Source organism: Engraulis encrasicolus, chromosome 3 (assembly GCF_034702125.1).
Source record: "Engraulis encrasicolus isolate BLACKSEA-1 chromosome 3, IST_EnEncr_1.0, whole genome shotgun sequence".
Lineage (NCBI taxonomy): Eukaryota > Metazoa > Chordata > Actinopteri > Clupeiformes > Engraulidae > Engraulis > Engraulis encrasicolus.
The window spans coordinates 49,102,713-49,124,134 of NC_085859.1; the positions used below are offsets into that span (position 1 = coordinate 49,102,713).

At 41.1% G+C, this 21,422-nt stretch overlaps 1 protein-coding gene across 1 annotated transcript in view; it reads left to right on the top strand.

The window, feature by feature from the left end:
- Positions 1–21,175, top strand: part of dnah10 (dynein axonemal heavy chain 10) — a 72,624-nt gene extending 51,449 nt beyond the window's left edge. Inside the window, exons 57-78 of the mRNA XM_063195603.1 lie at positions 684–865; positions 975–1,111; positions 1,993–2,210; positions 3,334–3,555; positions 3,910–4,057; positions 5,269–5,548; positions 6,286–6,515; positions 7,328–7,601; positions 8,208–8,312; positions 8,631–8,785; positions 11,645–11,799; positions 12,100–12,283; positions 12,674–12,874; positions 13,034–13,243; positions 13,787–13,882; positions 14,296–14,467; positions 14,768–14,899; positions 15,287–15,498; positions 17,624–17,791; positions 19,333–19,513; positions 19,861–20,006; positions 20,921–21,175. Coding sequence (XP_063051673.1) covers positions 684–865; positions 975–1,111; positions 1,993–2,210; positions 3,334–3,555; positions 3,910–4,057; positions 5,269–5,548; positions 6,286–6,515; positions 7,328–7,601; positions 8,208–8,312; positions 8,631–8,785; positions 11,645–11,799; positions 12,100–12,283; positions 12,674–12,874; positions 13,034–13,243; positions 13,787–13,882; positions 14,296–14,467; positions 14,768–14,899; positions 15,287–15,498; positions 17,624–17,791; positions 19,333–19,513; positions 19,861–20,006; positions 20,921–21,067 — 3,955 coding nt within the window. The 3' untranslated portion in view covers positions 21,068–21,175. The remainder of the gene's footprint in view (positions 1–683; positions 866–974; positions 1,112–1,992; positions 2,211–3,333; positions 3,556–3,909; positions 4,058–5,268; positions 5,549–6,285; positions 6,516–7,327; positions 7,602–8,207; positions 8,313–8,630; positions 8,786–11,644; positions 11,800–12,099; positions 12,284–12,673; positions 12,875–13,033; positions 13,244–13,786; positions 13,883–14,295; positions 14,468–14,767; positions 14,900–15,286; positions 15,499–17,623; positions 17,792–19,332; positions 19,514–19,860; positions 20,007–20,920) is intronic.
- The last annotated feature ends 247 nt before the right edge of the window (positions 21,176–21,422 follow it).

The window sequence follows — 21,422 nt, forward strand, 5'->3', positions numbered from 1 at the left end:
TGATGTAGTACAAAATTGGTACATGGTGTTACACTGGTATTACATGGTATTAAATATTGTTACAATGGTTATTACACTGTACCTAATGTGGTATATTCACTGTAATAGTGAACCATTAAAACAGTGTAACCATTTGCCCCATTTTTCGCTTCATTTTCACAATAGTCATTTGGTTTTAAGCCTATGCACGTCATTGATCTATGTATAGATATGAAATATATTTCTTTAATATTTTGTATTTATCATATACGTTTATGAAAAGGTGGACGGAAGTGGTAGGAATGATGGGGGACTGGAAGCGTTGCGTTTCGGGGATATACCTTAAGCAGTCGAAGGCGACTGCACAGGCAGTCTAGTTTTCATATGCGTTTCACGGAGAAAAGGGCCATCACACATTAGGACAATGTTAAACTTAGTACAATGGAATAATTATTACCACTTTAAAACCGTCAATTGCAGCGAAAATACTTAAACTTGTGTGCCATTGTGGATGCTGCGACTTGCCGCCAATTTGGACGCGCAAAACGGAGGGGAAGGTGAAAGGCGTAGGGCTAAGGGGTGTAATGGGATTTACCGAAAATCAAATCTGTTTCCAAGTATAATTAACTTCATCACAACAATGTTGTTCTTTATTGCTCATCATATTTGCAATTAAACAATGACCCTGGTGTCTGTGTTCACAGGTCGTTTGCTAAGCCACCTAAACAGGTGCAGGTGGTGTGCGAGTGCATCCTTGTAATGCGCGGCTACAAGGAAATCAACTGGAAGACAGCCAAGGGGATGATGTCAGAGGCCAACTTCCTGCGGTCATTGATGGAGATGGACTGTGATGCAATCGGCGCCAACCAAGTCAAGACTGTTCGAGGTTTGACTCAACATGTCCGTCACCTTATATTTGATGAGCGATATTATGCTCAGGTTGATATTCACCAGTGCAATCACATTTTTTATTGTTTGTATTTATTCATTTCAAGGCTTTCTGAAAAATCTGAACACCTGCCTTGAGGAGATGCTGGGTATCAGCAGAGCCGGAGCAGGAATGCTGAAGTTTGTGGAGGCTGTCATGGGATACTGCGATGTTGCCAGAGAGATCAAACCAAAAAGAGAGAAGGTGAGAAATTTAACAAAGACCTATATTCCAGTATATTCTCACACAAAACATTACTTAACACGTAGCTGACACTTTTATCCAAAGTAACTTACAGATTATTTGTTACAGTTCCCGGAGCAATGTGTGGTTACCGGTAGGTGCCTTGCTCAATGGCACTTCAGCCATAACCTATCATTTATCCACTACACTGTATTAAAAAACGTTGTCACTGGTGGACGATTGGAAAATAACTTATTCCAGGGTAATGCAGTGTGTACTGTGATATACCAATGTGAGAAACTTAATAATGCCAGTGTCATTTAAGTAGCTACTATTTCCCTGGTCACTAGAGGTAGCACGATTAGAAAATATCTTCTTCTAGGGTAATGTAATGAAGTGTAATGTATCATACCAGTGTCATTTAAATAAGTGTTTTTCATAGCAGGTAGCATGACCTGAGAATAACTTCTTCCAGAGCAGCAAAAAACTGGACTATAATTAGCTGTATATGTACAGCATTCAGGAAGAAAGATCCATTGGGAAACTATCATTGTCATTGCGACACCACAGACAAATGAATGAATAAATGAATTATTATCAATTGTATTTCATTCTTACTACAGGTATCACAGCTGGATAAGGACTTCATCTGGAGCAATGTAATTTATTGTATTCAAGTCAAAGTCAAATTCTTTATTGCAGGTAGCGCAACTGGAGAAGAACTTCTAGTTGCTAAGTAAATAAATAGAGGCATCACTGACATGATGCCAATAATATAACTACAATAACTTCCCATTATTACAGATGTCACAACTGGAAAATAACTTCTTCTAGAGTAATCCGAGTCAGAGAGGATCACCAGTGATTAATTCATAAATACATTCTTTCCCTTCTGACTACAGGTAGCACGACTGGAGAGAAACTTCTTCCAGAGCAAGCGTGAGCTGGAGAGGATCCAGAACGAGCTGGCAGCCATCCAGAAGGAGCTGGGCGCTCTGGGGGAGAAGTACGAGGCGGCCATGGGGGAGAAGCAGCTGCTGCAGGAGGAGGCCGAGCTCATGGAGAGGAGACTGATCGCCGCCGACAAGCTCATCTCTGGCCTCGGCTCCGAAAACGAACGGTTCGCACGTGCTACTTAGAGTTTAGACTTTTATGCATACTGTGACACAAAGGTCTGTGTTTTCAAAGGGCTTTCATTTTCTCTTTTTTTGCATTTCATCAAAATGGCTCGTAAAACAAATTGTTTGTAAAATGGCTTCATGTATTGATTGATAGGGGGGGGGGGTGTTATGACTTCATCGAAATTGGAAAATTTGACAGGAAATAAGAGGGAGACAGAGATGGGGAAGGATTGGGAAATCGGGTCAGACTCAAACCCAGGTCCCTAGACCTGGGCGCTTTAGCCAGCTGCCCTGATTACATGAAAAATTGTCCAAAGAACAATAAAACAAAGTAACATCAAACAAATAAGAAAAATGTGTAACTAAAATATAACCTTGTACAAACAAAAAGTCATAGGCTTACCTGACATATTCCAGGAACATTCAGTAGGCCTACACATAATAATCATATCATTCCGTCTCATTGTTATAGTTACAAAGCTCATCGTTATAGTTACAAAAGTTATGAGACCTTTTTGGACATGTTGTTCTTTAAAGGGCCATTTTATTGGGGAAAACACTTTTTTAGTGGGGTGTTTATGTCCATTATTGAGGTCGGTTCAGTTTTTATTGTTCTCATTAGCGCACAGTTAGCGATTTGCCACAGCAATTGTGTGTCTCATCAGCTGCAGAGAAAACAGTTGCCGTAAAATAATGAACAAATATATTTTTTTCATAGCTCTTAGCTACAGTGAGGATAGCAAACAGATGCTCATTAGCACTTAGTCCCTAAGCAAAACAAACAGTTTGCCGGCACCAGCAAAATCAGAGGAGGACATTTGACTGTCATCATACTCTTTTAATTGCCAGTGAATTGCCATGCTGCCTTGCACGCTTGTTCCGAAAGCCAGGACACTCTTTTGCTATTTTGGTCACAAAATGCCACAATGACTTCAGCAGACACTGAGGGACTTGTTCATGGGAGCCGTTGTTTCTGTCTTTCTTTGTGCTCTGACAGCACTGCAATGTTGAAATTGAAATCATTACTCATGTATGGAGTACAGTACTCAACCAATGTAATTAAGTGCATCTGTATGCATTTATGTAACTGTGGACGCTGGATGCTTTTGTTCTGTCAATTAGCTGGACAGATGACCTGGAAGAACTGAAGAAGCGGCGAGTGCGTCTTTTAGGCGACTGCCTGATCTGTGCGGCCTTCTTGAGCTACGAAGGGGCCTTCAACTGGGACTTCCGGAACGAGATGGTGTACGACGTGTGGCAGAAGGACGTGCTGGAGAGGCAGATCCCGCTGAGTCAGCCTTTCCGGCTGGAGAGTCTGCTCACCGACGAGGTGGAGATCAGCAGGTGAGTTCGCACATGACCGTTAGTACTTCCAAAGAGTTAAAGGTGTGTGAAGTATTTAGTTGTTATTTTTCAAAACGAATGCTGTCCATTCACAAATATGAGCTTTGATGAATATTCACTAAATGATAAAGTAGTTTTTACTGGTCTGAGCCAAGTACAGTACATTTTGCAACCAAAGATGCCTATAACTGGTCATTCAAAATGGCGGACATTCTCATCCAAAGACAGGCATTCAATCCTCGATTTGAACCTGGGTCCCCATGGACGTGCAGGCCATTTATGGCACGGCGTATTAGTGCAGTGTGCTGTCAGCACCCCCCTACATTGCCTTGTTTTCGTCCTCATTCCTCTCAGATGGGGCTCAGAAGGCCTCCCTCCTGATGAGCTGTCTGTACAGAACGGCATCTTAACAACGAGAGCGAGCCGCTTCCCAATGTGCATTGACCCTCAGCAGCAGGCCCTCAACTGGATCAAGAAGAAAGAGGAGAAGAGCAATCTCAAGGTAGGATCTTCTAACATGCGCTTTTTTTGGTTGTTATAAAACACATTTTGTTTGGGTTACACTTTATTTTACTGCCCATTTTACATTAATTAGGTATAGTGTAACAAAGTATGTAATGATGTGTAACATGATGCACTTGCACTGGGTGAGGGTTAGGTACTTGTATGTACAGTGTAATTGCGTAATGTAACACTGTGCGGTCCGGTTGTCGATTCTGATTGGCTGATAGCCGTGGTAAAACGGCCGTAAACCCACACCTTCCAAATAAGGATTCTATGTCCGTCTAAGTTAGACCCATTGCATCTACTTTGGTAATGAGAATATTTTGCAGTTGGGGGAAGGGATTCTGCAAGAAGAGCACATCTTTGCACCATATGTGGTTGGGGTATCGGTGTGATTGCAAAAACGTTTCATTCTTGCAGTTTTTGCCCTTGCTGAGTTTTTGTAGCGAAGTGTGTGTCTGGCAGTGCGACGAACGCACACTCGCCCAGTAGTGGTTGCCGGTAACCATTCACTTCCTCAACTTGTCAACTCAACGATGCGTGGAAAATTAATTGTTATTAAAGCATTTTTGAAGAAATTTGGTCAGCGATTACGTGTAACAGTGTTACATAAGCAATAAGCCACTTGAGCCCGTGGGTTGTGCTCTATTTACCACCAGTAAGGGGACGTTAACGGCACTCTGCTTCGCGTCGTGCCCCACTCCCCTCAAGTCCTGCCAGTAAGTCGTGTTAAAATGTCATCTCACGTCATCCCTCCACAACATCCCCTGGTACTCACACACAATAATGTCTCTCTATGCTTCACCTCAAACAATAACGTCTCTCTAGTCTACCAATTATGAAAAAGCACTCAAACAACACCTACCACGACAGAGAAATTAATGTTTTCAGCATGTAAACACTGTTCGTATTTAGTGGGTCTGCTGAAGCAACAGGTGGAGAGGAGAAGCGACTGGAGCCAGTCTGAAAGCGTCTGTCAATCACGTTATGGTGACGTGCATACCCAAACTCCAAACCCATATTTTAAGAATAGATTAACGTGCGATATTTTCTTTATCGCGCAATAAGAGTCACACATTATCGCAGCACGTTAACGCTGATAACGGCCCACCACTACTATTTACAATGTTTCAGTGTACAAGAGTTTCCAGAGTGTTTTTGAGCCACCCTTTTAATGACATGTCAAAAACATGTTATTGCCCTCTCCAGATCTCCTCATTCAATGACCCAGACTTCCTGAAACAGCTTGAGATGGCCATCAAGTATGGCTTCCCGTTCCTCTTCCAAGATGTGGACGAGTACATTGACCCTGTCATCGACAACGTCCTGGAGAAGAACGTCAAAGGGGCGGAAGGGCGCCAGGTGATCGTGCTGGGTGACAAGGAGGTGGACTACGATCCCAACTTCAAGCTCTACCTCAACACCAAACTTGGCAACCCAAAGTATTCCCCTGCTGTGTTTGGCAAGGCCATGGTCATCAATTATACAGGTAGGCAGGCAGGCAGGCAGCACAAGCATGTTTCTGTCGAACCTACTGCATGTTTTGATGGCTACAACCGTAATCATTGCCACAGTTTCGTTATGTTGTTTACAACATTTACAGGAAACAAGACTACCATTAATGTTGCTGCTGAAATTTCTGAAAGATTTTACGCTGCCAAGCCCGGTAATTACCTAATGTTGCTTAGGTAAAATATTCATGTGAAATTCAAGCACATATAATTGACATTGATTAATTAATTACTCTAAGCCTATAATTAATTAGACGTTTGTTTTTTCTCTCACCTCAATATGTAACAGGTTTAGATTAAACTCTTTCACCCATGGAACGCCTTATAGAACCACCCATGTAGAACATTCTAAGGCTACCCTTGAAGTATACATGTAAATAAAGTAACTGCTCATATGATAACAAGTGAAAGTTACACTCTACTACCAATAGGCCTGAAACATTGACATATTATATATTTTATTTGTACCTATTGGAATGTATTGGTATTAACACCATTGCTCACTACTTTGGCTAACTTCGGGCAAGAATCCTGAAGCTGTTCATAGGGTTGTCAAATCTTGTCATTAAGGATACAGAGGGGGTCGTCAAAACTCGTCATTAAGGCTACGGAAGGGGTTAGTCAAAACTCGTTATTGTGGGGGAAAGAGTTTCACGTAATCATGTGTTGATTTGCAATGCTACGTTTGCTTGATCCTCCCTCCCTCATCTGCCAGTGACCCTCAAGGGCTTGGAGGACCAGCTGCTCAGTGTGATCGTGGGCTTCGAGCGCAAGGAGCTGGAGGAGCAGCGTGAGCGCCTCATCCTGGAGACCAGCGAGAACAAGCGTCTCCTGAAGGACCTGGAGGACTCCCTGCTCAGGGAGCTGGCCACCTCCACCGGGAACATGCTCGACAACGTGGACCTCGTCCACACGCTGGAGGAGACCAAGTCTAAGGCCAGCGAGGTAGGTGCATTCATGACGTGTGAACGTTGAATGTGAAGTATTTTGTTGAATGAAGTTAGATTTAGTTGATCAAATCATCAGAAGTTGAACTAAAGCTTAGCTTGAGATAAAATAGTCTTTCCGCTGTCCTGTGGTTCTCTTTGGTTTCTCCTGTCTGCCAGGCGGTGCTTTCAGCACCTCATCTGAAACTCATAGAACCATGATTACATACGTAACCCTTGTTTTGAGGAGAATGGGAAAACTCTTTAAACATAAGCATGATTTTTTTCTCCCAGAACTACCTACAGTACATGGAAAGTTCAGTCTGGAATCGCTTGGTTCAGATAGTTTAGGGTTGTGGGTAGGACCAAACCGTGGTCGTTGTGGTTCAAATTGCCTTATGCACTGCTACTGCAGTTGCCACTGCCGACAATGTACTATGACCAATCAAACGGCTGATTTTTATTAGCCGAAGCCATCCTGCTGTCTCCACCATAGTACAGCCGTGTCACCATCCTGCCAAGCCCACGCCAAAGATTTAAACAGAAGAAAAATAATAAACCTCATGTGATTGTTGGACCAGGGGTGGTGTCTGTTGGGGTGATCTCACACAGACCCAATACTAGACCAATTTGCCAGGCAAAAAATAATTTGGGACGGCAGGCGCCTTTATCTAGTTGACTATTGCTAAGCCTTCAGGACTTTTTTTCCTTTTCATAGAGACAAGTGTAAGGGCTGTCATGAGAACTAATATTTTCTCCTGTGTTGAGCTGTTCTGGGCTATTTCTGTGATCATTTGGTTTGGTTTGCTCTTGCTCACACACAATTTCCAGGTGTTTGAGAAGCTGAAGTTGGCCGAGAAGACGTCTGTGGATATTGACAAGCTCCGTGACGGCTACCGCCCAGCAGCCAAGCGCGGAGCCATTCTGTTCTTCGTCTTGGCTGAGATGGCGTTGGTGAACAGCATGTACCAGTACTCGCTCGCCTCATACCTGGAGGTGTTTGATTTTTCGCTACGCAAGTCTTTACCCGACTCTGTGTTGCCCAAGAGGCTTAAGAACATCATGGACACTCTCACCTACAACGTCTACAACTACGGATGCACAGGTGAGTGGCACTCAGGGCTGTTATTTGGCTGCTACAATACAGTGACCCCAGCAGCACTTTTTGGTAAGATGCATTTCCTATACTCAATCTTGATGTACAAGAGCAGTTTGTGGTATGTTTGAACATTATGTTAGTAAACATGACAAATTGGTATAGAGAACATACTGTACATGCATATGTACATAGACGTGCACAGATACGGACGAGGTGGTGCTAAAGCACCTGCCCCTTTGCCCTACAGACAAAAAAATGCCCTTTTGTAAGTTATTGTTTTGAAAGTTTTTTGTCACAATGTACTGTGGGTCCATGTTGACATGATAGTGTACAAATGCTTCACGATAAAAAGCATGTGACCATTATGCCATGATATAATCTATTGCCTCTATAGCCTAGTAAGGGAGCCACCCGACCCCCTTCAGCACCTGCCCGACAAAATGTCTGTGCACGGCACGCCACTGCATATGTATATGTGTACAGAGCACAGCAAATTCTCAGATTAGATTAAAATTTGTCCTTACACCCGTCACAAGTACAAGACAACCTACTTCAACATTCTCATACTATCTAGCTACCTACTATGCTATTTATATTGAATGTATTTGTCAGGTTTGTTTGAGAGGCACAAGCTCCTCTTCTCCTTCAACCTGACCATTAAAATCGAGCAAGCAGAGGACAGAGCTCCGCAAGAGGAGTTGGAGTTCTTCCTGAAGGGTCAGTCTCCCATGGTACCATGTCATCTATTCTCAACTGAAGTGTGATATTTTTCCCCAAATCATTACAAGTCTTTTACATTAGCATTTGCATCGAGTATACTGAGAATGTTATATTACAAACTCATGAATGACAATGTTACAACAATGTTCAATAATTCACAAGGTGACTAGTTACATACTTGCATAATTCTTCCAAAATCAGTATGAGTCACTGCAGACTTTTTATATTGCTGATTAATGTTGCCAGTTTAGTTTACTGATCTGAAATGAGGTTAAACCGTGAAATTATATCTTACTATGTGTAACCCATGTTCAGGTAATCTATCGCTGGAGAAAAGCAAACGACAGAAACCATGCACTTGGTTGTCTGATCAGGGCTGGGAAGACCTGGTGAGACTGGCAGAGCTCTTTCCCACAACATTCAGCAGTCTGTTGGATGACATCGAGAGCAATGTCGCTGTGTGGAAAGCTGTAAGTGTGTGTGGGTGGTTGACATGACGCCCTGTTTTTATGTAACATTAGTTAAAAACCTACAAAATTGATATTTTTCCTCTTCAAAAAAAATGTAAATGAAAGAAGTTGTGGTACATCGTGTTTCATATTAGTCTTAGATGAGAAGAAACATTTTTGTTCAGATTCATGGAAAGGTTTATATGTCAAATGTCCTGTGGTGTGACTGTAACATTAATACAACCTGGAATATATACAGCTATAAAATAAACCAACAACATTTTGAATCATTTATAAAACATTTGGCATGATTGCATAACTATTAACCTTATATTAAAAAATATGAATGTGAAAAAAACTCAATACAGTAATATTAACTACAAGTTCAATTTCGTAACACAAATTGCGTCCTGCGGGGTGACATGTAAGTCAGGTTTGTGGACGGGCAGCTGCAAGGCCAACTACAAGGGTCTTAAAGACAGGCTCCTAACCATTTATACCTCAGTTATTGGAGAGTTGTGGGGAAGTTTAAGGTGACTATTAATCTCTTAATATGTCTACATATTGCAATGTTTCTGTCACACAATGCTTAGGTTCATTTATGGTGTCCCATGGTGTGACTGCTCTTATGGAACCAAAAAAGTTTTTCATGAGTGAAAACACATATTAACCCTGTGAAACCTGAACCATGAAAGCAATGAGAGAAAATTCTAATTTTTTGGAATTTGCTTCAATATTGGTCCCTTATAAGAAATGTAAAAAAAAAAATCAAAATTTTGTTAAGGTCACTGAGATATTTAATGCATCATATATGATGCATCAGGCTTTAAATGAATGGAAATTCCAATTTCATGACCATTGAAAAATGACTTTTAATGCATTTACAACTTTTTTTTAATTTAAAAAAGTTGTCAGACAATTTAATTTGAGGATTATCTTTAAATATTTAGTGAGATCCTGCCATTTTTTTTAAGCCTATCCTTGTTTTAGCAGGACCATATTTTACATTTCCCACAGCCTGGTTGGGTAATTTTTTAAAATCTATGTAAAAACATAGCTGATCGAATGCTTAACAACCTATTTATGAGTGTAATATAGGTCATTATTCATTTTTGATGTGTAATTTGAATATATGGGTCCATTACTACAATTGGACCATTTCTCCATTCACTTCAATGCATTTTTTACGAGATCATAATTTCAACATTTTGCATTACATTTTCAAAATTGCAAGTAAAACCTGTTTCTTAAGGCAATATCTTTGTCTTGAAGTAAAACAACTTGTGTGTTTTGTTAAACGATCGTCGTGGTATGCTTTGTAAGTTTCCCTATGGAGCAAATGCATTGATGGCTGACTTCCTGCCACCGCCGGATGGTGCTTATTTGTTTCATCAGTTTTAGCACGATCTCTCTGCAACACGGTGTAAAAATATAAACTCTTCCTTGATTAATTGCACAAAGCAAGTGTTCAAATTAAAGGATGTAGAGTTATATTTCGGAAATTTGTACACAAACCTTTTGCAATTTGACGATATCTCAGCGTCGGTCAGGGAAACCGCTTCTACTCCATTTTTGCATTTTTCGCCGAGCTGTGATCAACTTGTTGTTGACCGCTGCTCTCTTGTGGCGGTTTCCGTGTACTGCAGGACGTTTGGAAATGACACGCAGGATGTTTTTGAGATGGATTTTTTTTTGTGTCAGCGTGGAGAGGGCTTTGAATTTGATGCATCATACAGTATATGATGTGTCCGGCGCGATAGGGTTAAGGTTAAACACAATATCATTATCTAGTTAGCATGAGCTCGGAGGTCAGTCACGAATACAAAAGGATTAAAATGGCCACAATGCAGTGAATTTCCTGTGGTGTGACTTCATGTCCTATGGTGTGACATGCTTAGGCATTGTGTTACTCAATCCTCACTTATTTTTCATGCATCATGCAAGGATATAAGGATACCAGGAGATTTATTTGTCACATTCACACAATTATTACAAGTAATACAGTGAAACCATGCAGTGAAATCATCACAGTTGTCTGCCTGTACGATGCATAGGCGTGTGTGGGTGGGGCTGGGGGTGCGGGTGGATAGTAGTGTTTGTGTGGGGTGGGGGTTAAAGGAACAATAGCAGAAAGAGCATTGGGGATATGTTTGTGCAGAATATTAATCATTTTATTGTATCTTACAGAAATGTCACATCAATGATGTCACACCACAGGACACATTTTCCCAAAAATGGCAAAAATTAAGCGAGTGCTTTATTTTTTTCATTTTTTCCCCCAAATTTTCCACCCATTTTTTCAGGAATTGGAATACGTTTCCTCCTTTAAGTGTGTTACGGCCTTAAACGTCAACCACCCGTGTACAGTGTGTGTGTGGGTGCATATGTAACTGCAGGTGTTTTTTGTTTTCGTTTTGTTTTGGGTTTTTTTATATATTTTAAGGGGTAAAATAGAAAAAGTCATTAACTTTGAGTATGAAGAGATTGTGTGCATAGCCACTGTATGTCCCCTTGAAGAATATTACTTCATTGTAAACAAAAAAAATGCACCCGTGGGTAATGGTTAATTTTTCATAGAATATCTCAATTAAGTTTCTAAATCTGGGAACATTCGTTTTAGAGCCTTATACTGATCACCCTCAACAACCACGAAAATGGGTTTTACAACCAGTAAGTCCTAAAACATATTAACAATTGAATGTTAACTTTATAGTCCGTCATAGTACTATATTTACTGTATAAAAAATTGTGGGTAATGAAATGTGTATTTTGTGTGTTGTGTGTGTTTTTGTGTGTGTGCAGAAACGTGTGTTGTGGCTCCTATTTAAAATGGGTACTCATGCATAGGCCTTCCCTCTTCTCCTCTTCCCCTCTTCACAGTGGTGTGACTTGGACGGCCTTGAACAGTCCCCTTATCCAATGCAGTACAAGGACTCCCTGACACCTTTCCAGAAACTTCTATTGTTGCGCTGCTTCCGCTTAGACCGGGTCTACCGCGCAGTCAGTGATTACGTCACAGTCACCATGGGAGAGAAGTAAGGAAATAATCATAGCCAATACCACAAATGCAATACCGCATTGCAATTCCGCAAATGTATAATATTAAATGCATAGGTATTCCTCTTTGCCCTTCTCTCATGGACAGCCCTCTGGTCCTTCAGTTTGTTTTTCCTCTTTTACAAGAAATGCTTTTTTTTAAGGTGTAAACCCAGGCCAAGAAAGTTAAGAAGTGTTGCATTGCATGTATTTAAAGTTTGAAAAATGTTCCTTAAATTCCACAGCTGGTCCTAATTAATTAATTAAATACATTTATTTGTCTTTGTCTTGACATCCAGGTATGTGCAGCCACCAGTGATCAGTTTTGAGGCGATATACGAGCAAAGCTCTCCGAACTCACCCATCGTGTTCATTCTTAGCCCGGGATCAGAGCCCGCCAGTGATCTCATGAAACTGGCAGAGCGGTGTGGATTCGGGGGCAGCAAGCTGAAGTTCCTCGCCATGGGACAGGGGCAAGAGAAGGTACTACGTTTTCTTCAATTTGTGCTTTAATGTATGCCACGTATCATTTGTAATTATCTGGAATCTAGGATGAGCTGCAGCTGATGATTTCCAAATATTTGTAAATAAGTAAGAACAAACTTGTGGCTACACAACGGACATTTCCATATCCAGTGGCGTCATCTCTTGCTCTTTGGAGCAGTGTGCTGTGTTTGTTATGTTAACATAGTTTTTCTTACTCATTTACAAACATTTTAAAATATTTTGTGAATAATTAGATCGTTTTTTTTGTCAAGTGTTCATAAGGCATTTGGGACTGCTATTCTACAGTGTTATCACTATCATTATTTGAGATTGTCTGGCTAGGTTGCAGATCATCTTCTTCATGTTTTGCTCTTTCCTGGCCTCTAGGTGGCGTTGCAGCTGCTGGAGACGGCTGCCTCTCGTGGCCAGTGGCTCATGCTGCAGAATTGCCACCTGCTGGTCAAATGGCTGAAGGATCTAGAGAAGGCTCTGGAGAGGATCACCAAACCCCATCCTGACTTCCGCCTCTGGCTCACCACGGACCCCATCAAAGACTTCCCCATCGGGATACTGCAGAAGTCCCTCAAGGTGGGGAATGTGTTTTATTGCTCTTTGTTTAAAAGTGTGTTTGAATATCTGTATTTTAATTAAATGATGGATGGATTGATTGATTAATTAATTAATTAATTAATTAATTAATTAATTAATTAATTTCTTGATTTACTTTATTCATGTTGCTTTCAAAAGGTTGTGACTGAGCCACCGAATGGTCTGAAACTGAATATGAGGGCCACCTACTTTAAGATTGCACATGACACACTACAGAGCTGTCAACATCCGGCGTTCCGGAGCTTGGTGTACGTGCTCGCATTCTTCCATGCAGTGGTGCAGGAGCGCCGGAAGTATGGAAAGATCGGCTGGAATGTTCCCTACGACTTTAACGAGTCCGACTTCTTGGTGAGGAGATTCTGTTTTTTATTCCTTTCCCGATAAGATGAAGAGGTTTCTGTAGTCACAGTTGGGACAGGAAGAACAGAAGGCACAGAAATTATCATACATATTATACACATTTTATGAACAGGCATCTTATGCACTGTATGTGCAATAATGTTTTTATCCAAAGCTAAACAAACACAATAATATTTTTTCCTCTGGCTATACAAAGAATTAAGAAGTAAGAAGGTATTACTGCACAAACACACCAAAAGAGTGAAAAAGTGCCCCAAGTGCCACAAAAGTTCCACTTTGACTTTGAATTGATGAGCATGCAACACAAGCAACAGGAGTACTGTGGTACTGACCGATGACACCATTCTGCGACAACCGCTGAAGCCAATTGGAGTGTCAGAATGCTTGCATCCCATTTCGTATCGCTCTTACTTTACCGCTTTTGCTACGTTTGTTGCTGCTGGTTTCAAGTAGTCCAACGACACTTCTGGGCTTCACATCGTTTTGCTTCGCTCTTGGTGCATTTGTGTACTATGATTCTTTTCCTCACAGGTCTGCATGGAAATCCTCAATACGTACTTGACAAAAGCCCATACTCAAGGAGACGCCAAGATCCCATGGGGTAGCCTGAAATATCTCATTGGAGAGGTACGTGGATTTGGGTATAGAAATGAATGAGTATTCATCAAGTAATGAATGTTAACCATAGATTAATGAAATGTTACACTGAAATATGACTTCAGTGTGGCTAGAATAAAGGCATATTTAGAGCTTCAAATATACAGTATAAGCAGTCTATTCTGAAGATGTTTTTGTATTGTGTACATGCCCCTTGGCTGGCATCAACATTTTCGAGAAACATGACCCTGGTTGGTGGCAACCCTCCAAGCCGAACATTTCAGCCCCTTCAAAACAGTTACAATATTTCCTGGTGAACTCAACAGGAGTTAATTTAAAAGGCACTTTTCTCATTTTGGCACTGTAATTTGCCTTTGAAGGGCAGCTTTAACTGTGATAAAAGTATTATAAAAGTATTTCCAAAATGTGTGTTGCTTATCAAGGTGATGTATGGAGGTCGAGCCATTGACAGTTTCGACCGCAGAATTCTTACCGTGTACATGGACGAATACCTGGGAGACTTCATATTCGACACGTTTCAGCCTTTCCACTTTTTCCACAACACAGCTGTGGACTATAAGATACCCGAAGATGGTCCCAAGGATAACTATGTCGGTATGTAGTTTTGGTTTGTTACTGGGTGGATTATTTTTTATTATATTTTATGATATTTAAAAAGTGGCCATACGGTTTTGTTTGTTTTGCAGTATTGCAAAGAACCATGTCTTTCAAATATCATTAGCATATACTTGAATATTTACCAACGTAAAAAGACGTGCAGACCTTGTAAATTAAATGTAAGAGAGGTAAAAGAGAATCTGAGGTTCTACCGTCAGCACGTGTTTATATGTAACTACTAGTGTGCAGTATGTTATGGTCTTTGTAATGTGTTCCTTTTTTGCGGTCGTGTTTTAGGAGAGATTGAGAGCCTACCACTGGCAAACACCCCAGAAGTGTTTGGACTTCATCCCAATGCTGAGATTGGCTACTACTCTCAAGCTGCACGAGACATGTGGACTCACCTGATTGACCTCCAGCCCCAGACTGGTACCTCCGACTTACTAAATGAGCTCTCCAGAAATTCACTGAGCCCCATACATTTATCTGGGATCCGGGACTTTAAAGAAAGCAAGTTGAAATAGTAGAATCAATGCTTTTCATGTGACTCCTTGCTGTCATTGCTGTTTGGATCAAATAGTCTCCTCTCCACAACGTCACATCTATGAAAATCCTCATTGTCGAATCATTTTATGCTGCCTTAAATTAAGTTACCTTCCATCAGGTGAGATCCCCAGATGGATGTGTGGAGCTCAGTTTAACGCCACATGGAGCTTGGCGGACCTACAGTATATTCATGTGGCACGAGAGAATCAGGTCATCAGTGTGTAGCATATGTGAAAATAAGGACACTCTCTCTCTCTGCTTCATGCTAAGGTGACTCTGGTGGAGGCATAAGCCGTGATGAGTACATCAGCCAGGTGGCGCGGGACATCCAGAACAAGCTGCCCTTGGTGTTCGACATGGACGTCATCCGCAAGCGCTTCGGCCTGGAGGTGTCTCCCACCACCGTGGTGCTGCTGCAAGAGCTGGAGCGCTTCAACAAGCTCATCGCTCGCATGGGCCGCTCGCTGGCTGAGCTGCAGAGGGTAACATGCATGGATAATGGCTTATTCTTAACATATAACAAAGCAGTATAGGACATTACAGTGTAATGCTATTAGACAACACTTGAAGAGTTCAGATGCAAAACCCCCTAACTCCATTTCTGAAGACCTGCACTTCTATATTTTTAGAGAACTCCATTGTTGGTTTGGTTTACATTCATGTACTTGATAATACATATAAATAGTTATATTACATAAATAAAATAAAAAATATGCAATTTTGATGTTTTTTGTATTAAATAAAAATGAATTAAGATTATTTTCTGAAGTGGCACTTAGGGGGTTTTGCATCTGAACTCTTCACTTTATATTATGGCTTCTATAGCGTAACTAAACTTAACATCATTCAGTGAAACGTATTATACTATGTATTGTCTTTGTCAAGATGAACTACAAATAGGCCGTTAACAATAGCCTAATTTACAGTTAAATATTATGAACAGACACTGTACATGCCTAATACAGTATGTATCATCATCCTAAACCTAGGGTACAGTGTATGAAAATGTCATTGTGCTGGAACAAATGTAGCCAGTGGCACACTGTAGCAGGGAGTTTAAAAAGAAAGTTTTACTATATTATAAGCATGGAGCATCAGAGCAGGGTGGCCGTGGGTCCTTAAAAAGTCTTAAAAAGTCTTAAATTTCATTTTCGACAAATAAGGCCTTGAAAAGTCTTATTTTGTCTTAAATTGTCAACCCAAATGTCTTAAATTTGTGGAGCTTAATTTAGGGAGGAATAATTATGTCAGCCATGTGATGAACTTTGCGACGGAAATCGGGAGTTGAGCCATGTAGTGTAATTTATAACGCATTATTGAATTTTATTTAGTGTAAAGTTTCGTTGTGTATAGTTTTGTGTTTTCAAACGGCTACATTAATGTAAATAACCAATTGGTTTTTGTGCTTCATTTGAACCTGTGTATGATCTTGCGAGTTGGTCCTAATTTCATTTGGAAAATGGTATTGAAAAGTCTTAAAATGTCTTAATTTTGACTTGCTAAAACCTGTTAACGCCGCGAGTTGGTCTTAATTTTATTTGGAAAATGGTATTGAAAAGTCTTAAAATTACTTAATTTTGACTTGGTCAAACCTGTAGACACCATGTCAGAGCCAAGTGTTTTGATTATCTTCTATCTTCTTTACATGCACTTTATGAACTACCTTTTATTTCAATTGTGGAAGGAAAACTTTTTCAGGAGAATTTTTCAAAAATTCACCTGCTGGAACCATCTCATTAATATATCCTCCTACTCTACCTTTATAACTCCAGCCAATTTCAACATGCAGTTGCAATGCTCACACTACCCTGGACTTGTCAGTACCTGAGAATTTTTTTCTTTTTCTTTAGCCTTTTCCGAGATCCCGGTCATTGTTACGGGGGCAGGTGTTTGTTCGCATTAAAAAAAAAAAAAAACATTTTTTATTTATTCCCAAAAACATTCAAAAGGTTATGCAACATCAGCAGACAACTAGCAAACAGCGATACCTTTTAGGAAAATATTTGGAGTAGGCGGCCTATGTTAAGATTTTTTTAAATGTGAACAAAATCTGCCCCCATTAGGGGTCTTACACACTAGGGCGGTAAAGCGTCGCGGAACACCGCAATTTTTACTGGCGTCGGTGAAAATACATTGAAACATATCTGTCCTTACACACCAACCGGCGGTAGTCGGGCGTCGTGGGAGCCGGCTCCGCACTGCATTTGGAAAATAGAACTCGAGCGTATTTTTCACGCCGGCGACTGGCGGTGTCTCATTCAAATGAATGGCAAAGTAGCACGCTAGCTTTGGCTGTGGGGGGGGTTTGAACAGGACTGGCCGCGCACGCCGATGCTGTCAGTGTGAAAGGCAGAGAAAAACACACCGGCCGAAACTAAGCAGAAAGACCGCGTTCGTCCCGTGACCGTTCTGTTCGGCTTTGGTATGTTTGACCCCTTAGAATAGCTCATATCTCGGAAAGGGCTGATCCGAAAAATGCAGCATCACCCTGTACTGACATGTAGCGTGAGCAATACAACAGCATATTGAAATTGGCAGGAGTGCTCCTTCAAGGTAGGTACTGTAGGTATGCATGTTTTGTGCTAAGTTGTTGTTGGCCTCTTGCAGGCCCTGGCTGGTGAGGTGGGCATGAGTGGAGAGCTGGATGAGGTTGCCCGTGCTCTGTTTAACGGGCAGATCCCCTCCATCTGGAGGAAGCTGGCACCCGACACCCTCAAGTCTCTGGGGAACTGGATGCTTCACTTCAAAAGACGATACGACCAGTACACCTCCTGGGTGAGGAGACATTTATGCATGATTTTATTTTGCATTGCATTTTGTATTCATTCATTAAATTACAATTATTTAAATTATTTAATTATTTGAGGTGCCAGGAAATTGTTTGTGTTTGTGTCTGTAAGCAGCAAACATAACAGATAAGTACTGTAATTGTTTAACCTTAGCGCAGCACAATGGCTCTCTGTAATGTCATAGCAATGTTGTTATAATTTAGTTAAGCATTTTCAGCAAGTGAATAGGGTCGCCGGCGACCCCTGCTGCAGTAAGAGGCTACGGCAATACTCCACCCTTTGTCGCAACAAGCTCATTTTGCACCTCTCCTCATGTTAAGTAATTGGGTTTTATTTTGCCCTGTTCATCCAGCCGTTCTCTGAATCTGGCAATATGACCTGAAGCTCTAAGCTAGCATGGATCATTCAATAAACTTGGTGCTAAGTGGTCCAATCCAGTGCAATGGTACATGTTAGGTTGGAACTAAGTTGTATCATCAGACTTTACAGCTGGAAGAAGGGTATAAAGGTACAATCTGTTTAACTTGGGAGGTGTAATATCATATGAGCATATCTCAGTAAATGGTGGAGTGTTGCTGTAGTCCCTTAATGCAGTGAAACGCTGTAATGGTTACTGGAGGGGAAAATAACTTTAATACCATAGTACTACACCACTATGCCGGCCCGGTACACAGGGCCTTTAGTAATAGGCCTACATTATGACTTGGTTATTGCCATTCTGGTAACAGATAATTTATAGCAGGGGCTGTGTCTTACTGGGTTAAAGGAGTTTTATATGCAATTTTGTGACATTTTGAATTTAAATGTATGCAAATATCAAGTTTTGCATATCAACAGATTTTGTAGATATAATACTACCAGCATGTCCTCACCATAGTACAGTATGTGCAATATGCATAGCATTACAGGATCTAGTGACAAGTACATGCAGGGGGATTCTGGCATTCTGCCCCCTCCTGTGTGACTCTTGGTCCCTTTACTTCCAGTTTCAGCCTCTTCCTCCCGTTATCAGCACGTCTGACTGCCCATTCCTGACGGATGTGGTAATCAAGGGTCATTAAGTCTTGTGTTGACTAACATGGCAGCTATTTTGACATTGATCTCTTGCCACAGTGATGATTGTCTGCAGTTTAGTTAGAATTCAGTCCAGTTAAATGGCATTGAAAGAGCAGTTTCACTTCCCAAAGTAAGGTTACCGTAATCTAATTGCGACGTTGCAATAATGATGTACATTTTTGTAAAAACGGAAATTATTACAGTGGGTGCATTTCATTGGTCACAATAACCAGTAACTGGAATAACGCCTAATCGGGTGTTCACATGCATTTAAGAGATCGTATTGTGATTTGGTCAGTTGTTTTCATGCGGAAATCCTGCCTGTGTTAGTTGTCTCATAAATTGATATACAGTATGAGCAATACACAGATCATGATATTGACTTATCGGATGTCAGATTATATCACATATACTAGACTTGCGACCTTGTCTGATGTGATTGTGAAAAGGCTAATTGTGTAATAACTGCAGGTGGATGAAGGGGAGCCCAACGTCATGTGGCTGTCCGGCCTGCACATTCCGGAGTCCTACCTGACGGCTCTGGTGCAGGCCACATGCAGGAAGAACGGATGGCCCTTGGACCGCTCCACTCTCTACACACAAGTCACTCAACACTGCAGCCCTGACGAGGTCCATGAGCGGCCTGGGCAGGGTATGTACTGTACTGTACAGACTAGACAATACACCCACATCATACGATATGAAGGGGTTTCAGGAGAACAATGACAGACAAGGATGGAGTTTGTACAGACATCCAATTTTCTAGCCACTTGTTCTGTTCTGTTCATGTGAGCAAACGGCAATTTTGACTACAGATGTATTCCTATTTCTATTTTACTAGGTTGTACTCTATACTGTCCACGTGTATGAATGTTAAATACACACCAACTCATTTTAGCCTTCCCCCCCCCTCTCAAATGGCTGTATGTCTGGACTGTATATACAATTCTCCAGTGAAATTCAAATCTAAACACATGGATTTCATTTTCCTCCCCACAGGTTGTTTTGTGTCTGGCCTGTACCTGGAGGGGGCCGACTGGGACACGGAGAACGGTTGCCTGATAAGGAGCAAACCCAAAGTCCTTGTGGTGCAGCTACCCATCCTCAAAGTCATTCCAATCGAGTCTCACCGCCTCAAACTGCAGGTACACTATTATCAGCACATTTCTCCTTTTTTCCCCTATGTGCAATCGCCAGTTTCATACTATTTGAAAGACAGCATCTGGGGAGGAGTATTAAAAATAATTAATAACACATTAATGTTAATGGATGTCATATGAGAAGATGACGCATGTGGAACATTGCTGCATGCTTACTAGTGGTATGCAACAAATTGACTCTGTGTCCCCCAGTGCTGCAGCTCAAACTGCTTGCCAAAATTATGCTGGCTTCACCACGTAGCACATTGTATGTTTTCAGGGTGATGTACATTTGTGCATTCCTCAGACTAGGGGAAGAACAACACACACACACACACACACACACACACACACACACACACACACACACACACACACACACACACACACACACACACACACACACACACACACACACACACACACACACACTGTCTAGAGCATGTGCTATACAATACTCAGGGAACATAACTGCTGCATAAGCTAAACTGGTTGTATGTTAACAACAATTCATGTGCCAACAGATAATCTTCTCAGATATCTTGCTTAGTTACTTCCATTAGATATGTTGGTAACACCACTGTCAACATGTTCAAAGAAAGACTATTTTTTTCCCTAACAGTTCACTGCTCTGCATTATTGTACTAAGTCTTAGTTCTTAGCGGCAGACGTGTGCTTCACTGTTGTCCAATGGTGCCATTTAGTTGGCCAAACCCATGTCAGAATGTGAAACAAGCTCACATTCAAAGTCACATTCAGCTTTTGCATCTGTTGTCATGATGGATTCAGCTTGATCAGTTTGATTTAACTGAGAATGTCAAACGAGTTCTACTTATAATGCCAATTTGTCAGACCTATGCTATCTGACATTTTCATTTGCTTGTGTGTTTGTGGTTGTTTATTTTTGTTTGACTGCATAGAATACACTGCGTACTCCAGTCTACACAACTTCAATGCGGAGGAACGCCATGGGTGTTGGCCTGGTCTTCGAGGCGGACCTGTTCACCGCCAAACACATCTCTCACTGGGTGCTGCAGGGTGTCTGTTTATACCTCAACTCCGATTGAGCTCATCTTTGAAGATGAGTTCAACTATACATTTATACAATTATACATTTCAATTATAGGATTACAATGTAATGATTATCATTACATATTAAACCATTTTTTAATTAAGTCAAGTCTTTGGACTCATAATTTCTACTTGTTGACTTATTGGTTACCCTACCCAGAATGTGGTAGAAGCAGTCTTTGCTATATCATGTTTAACTCACCAAACATGGCAAAAACGGCAAAAGAGTCTACCTTTAGTGTTTGATTTATGGTGAACAACCAACTGAAGCTCATGTTTTTCATTGTCATGACCACGTTAGAGATTGGGCAAAATAAGACGTGCATTTCAAATTTCAAAGGAGCTCAGCCC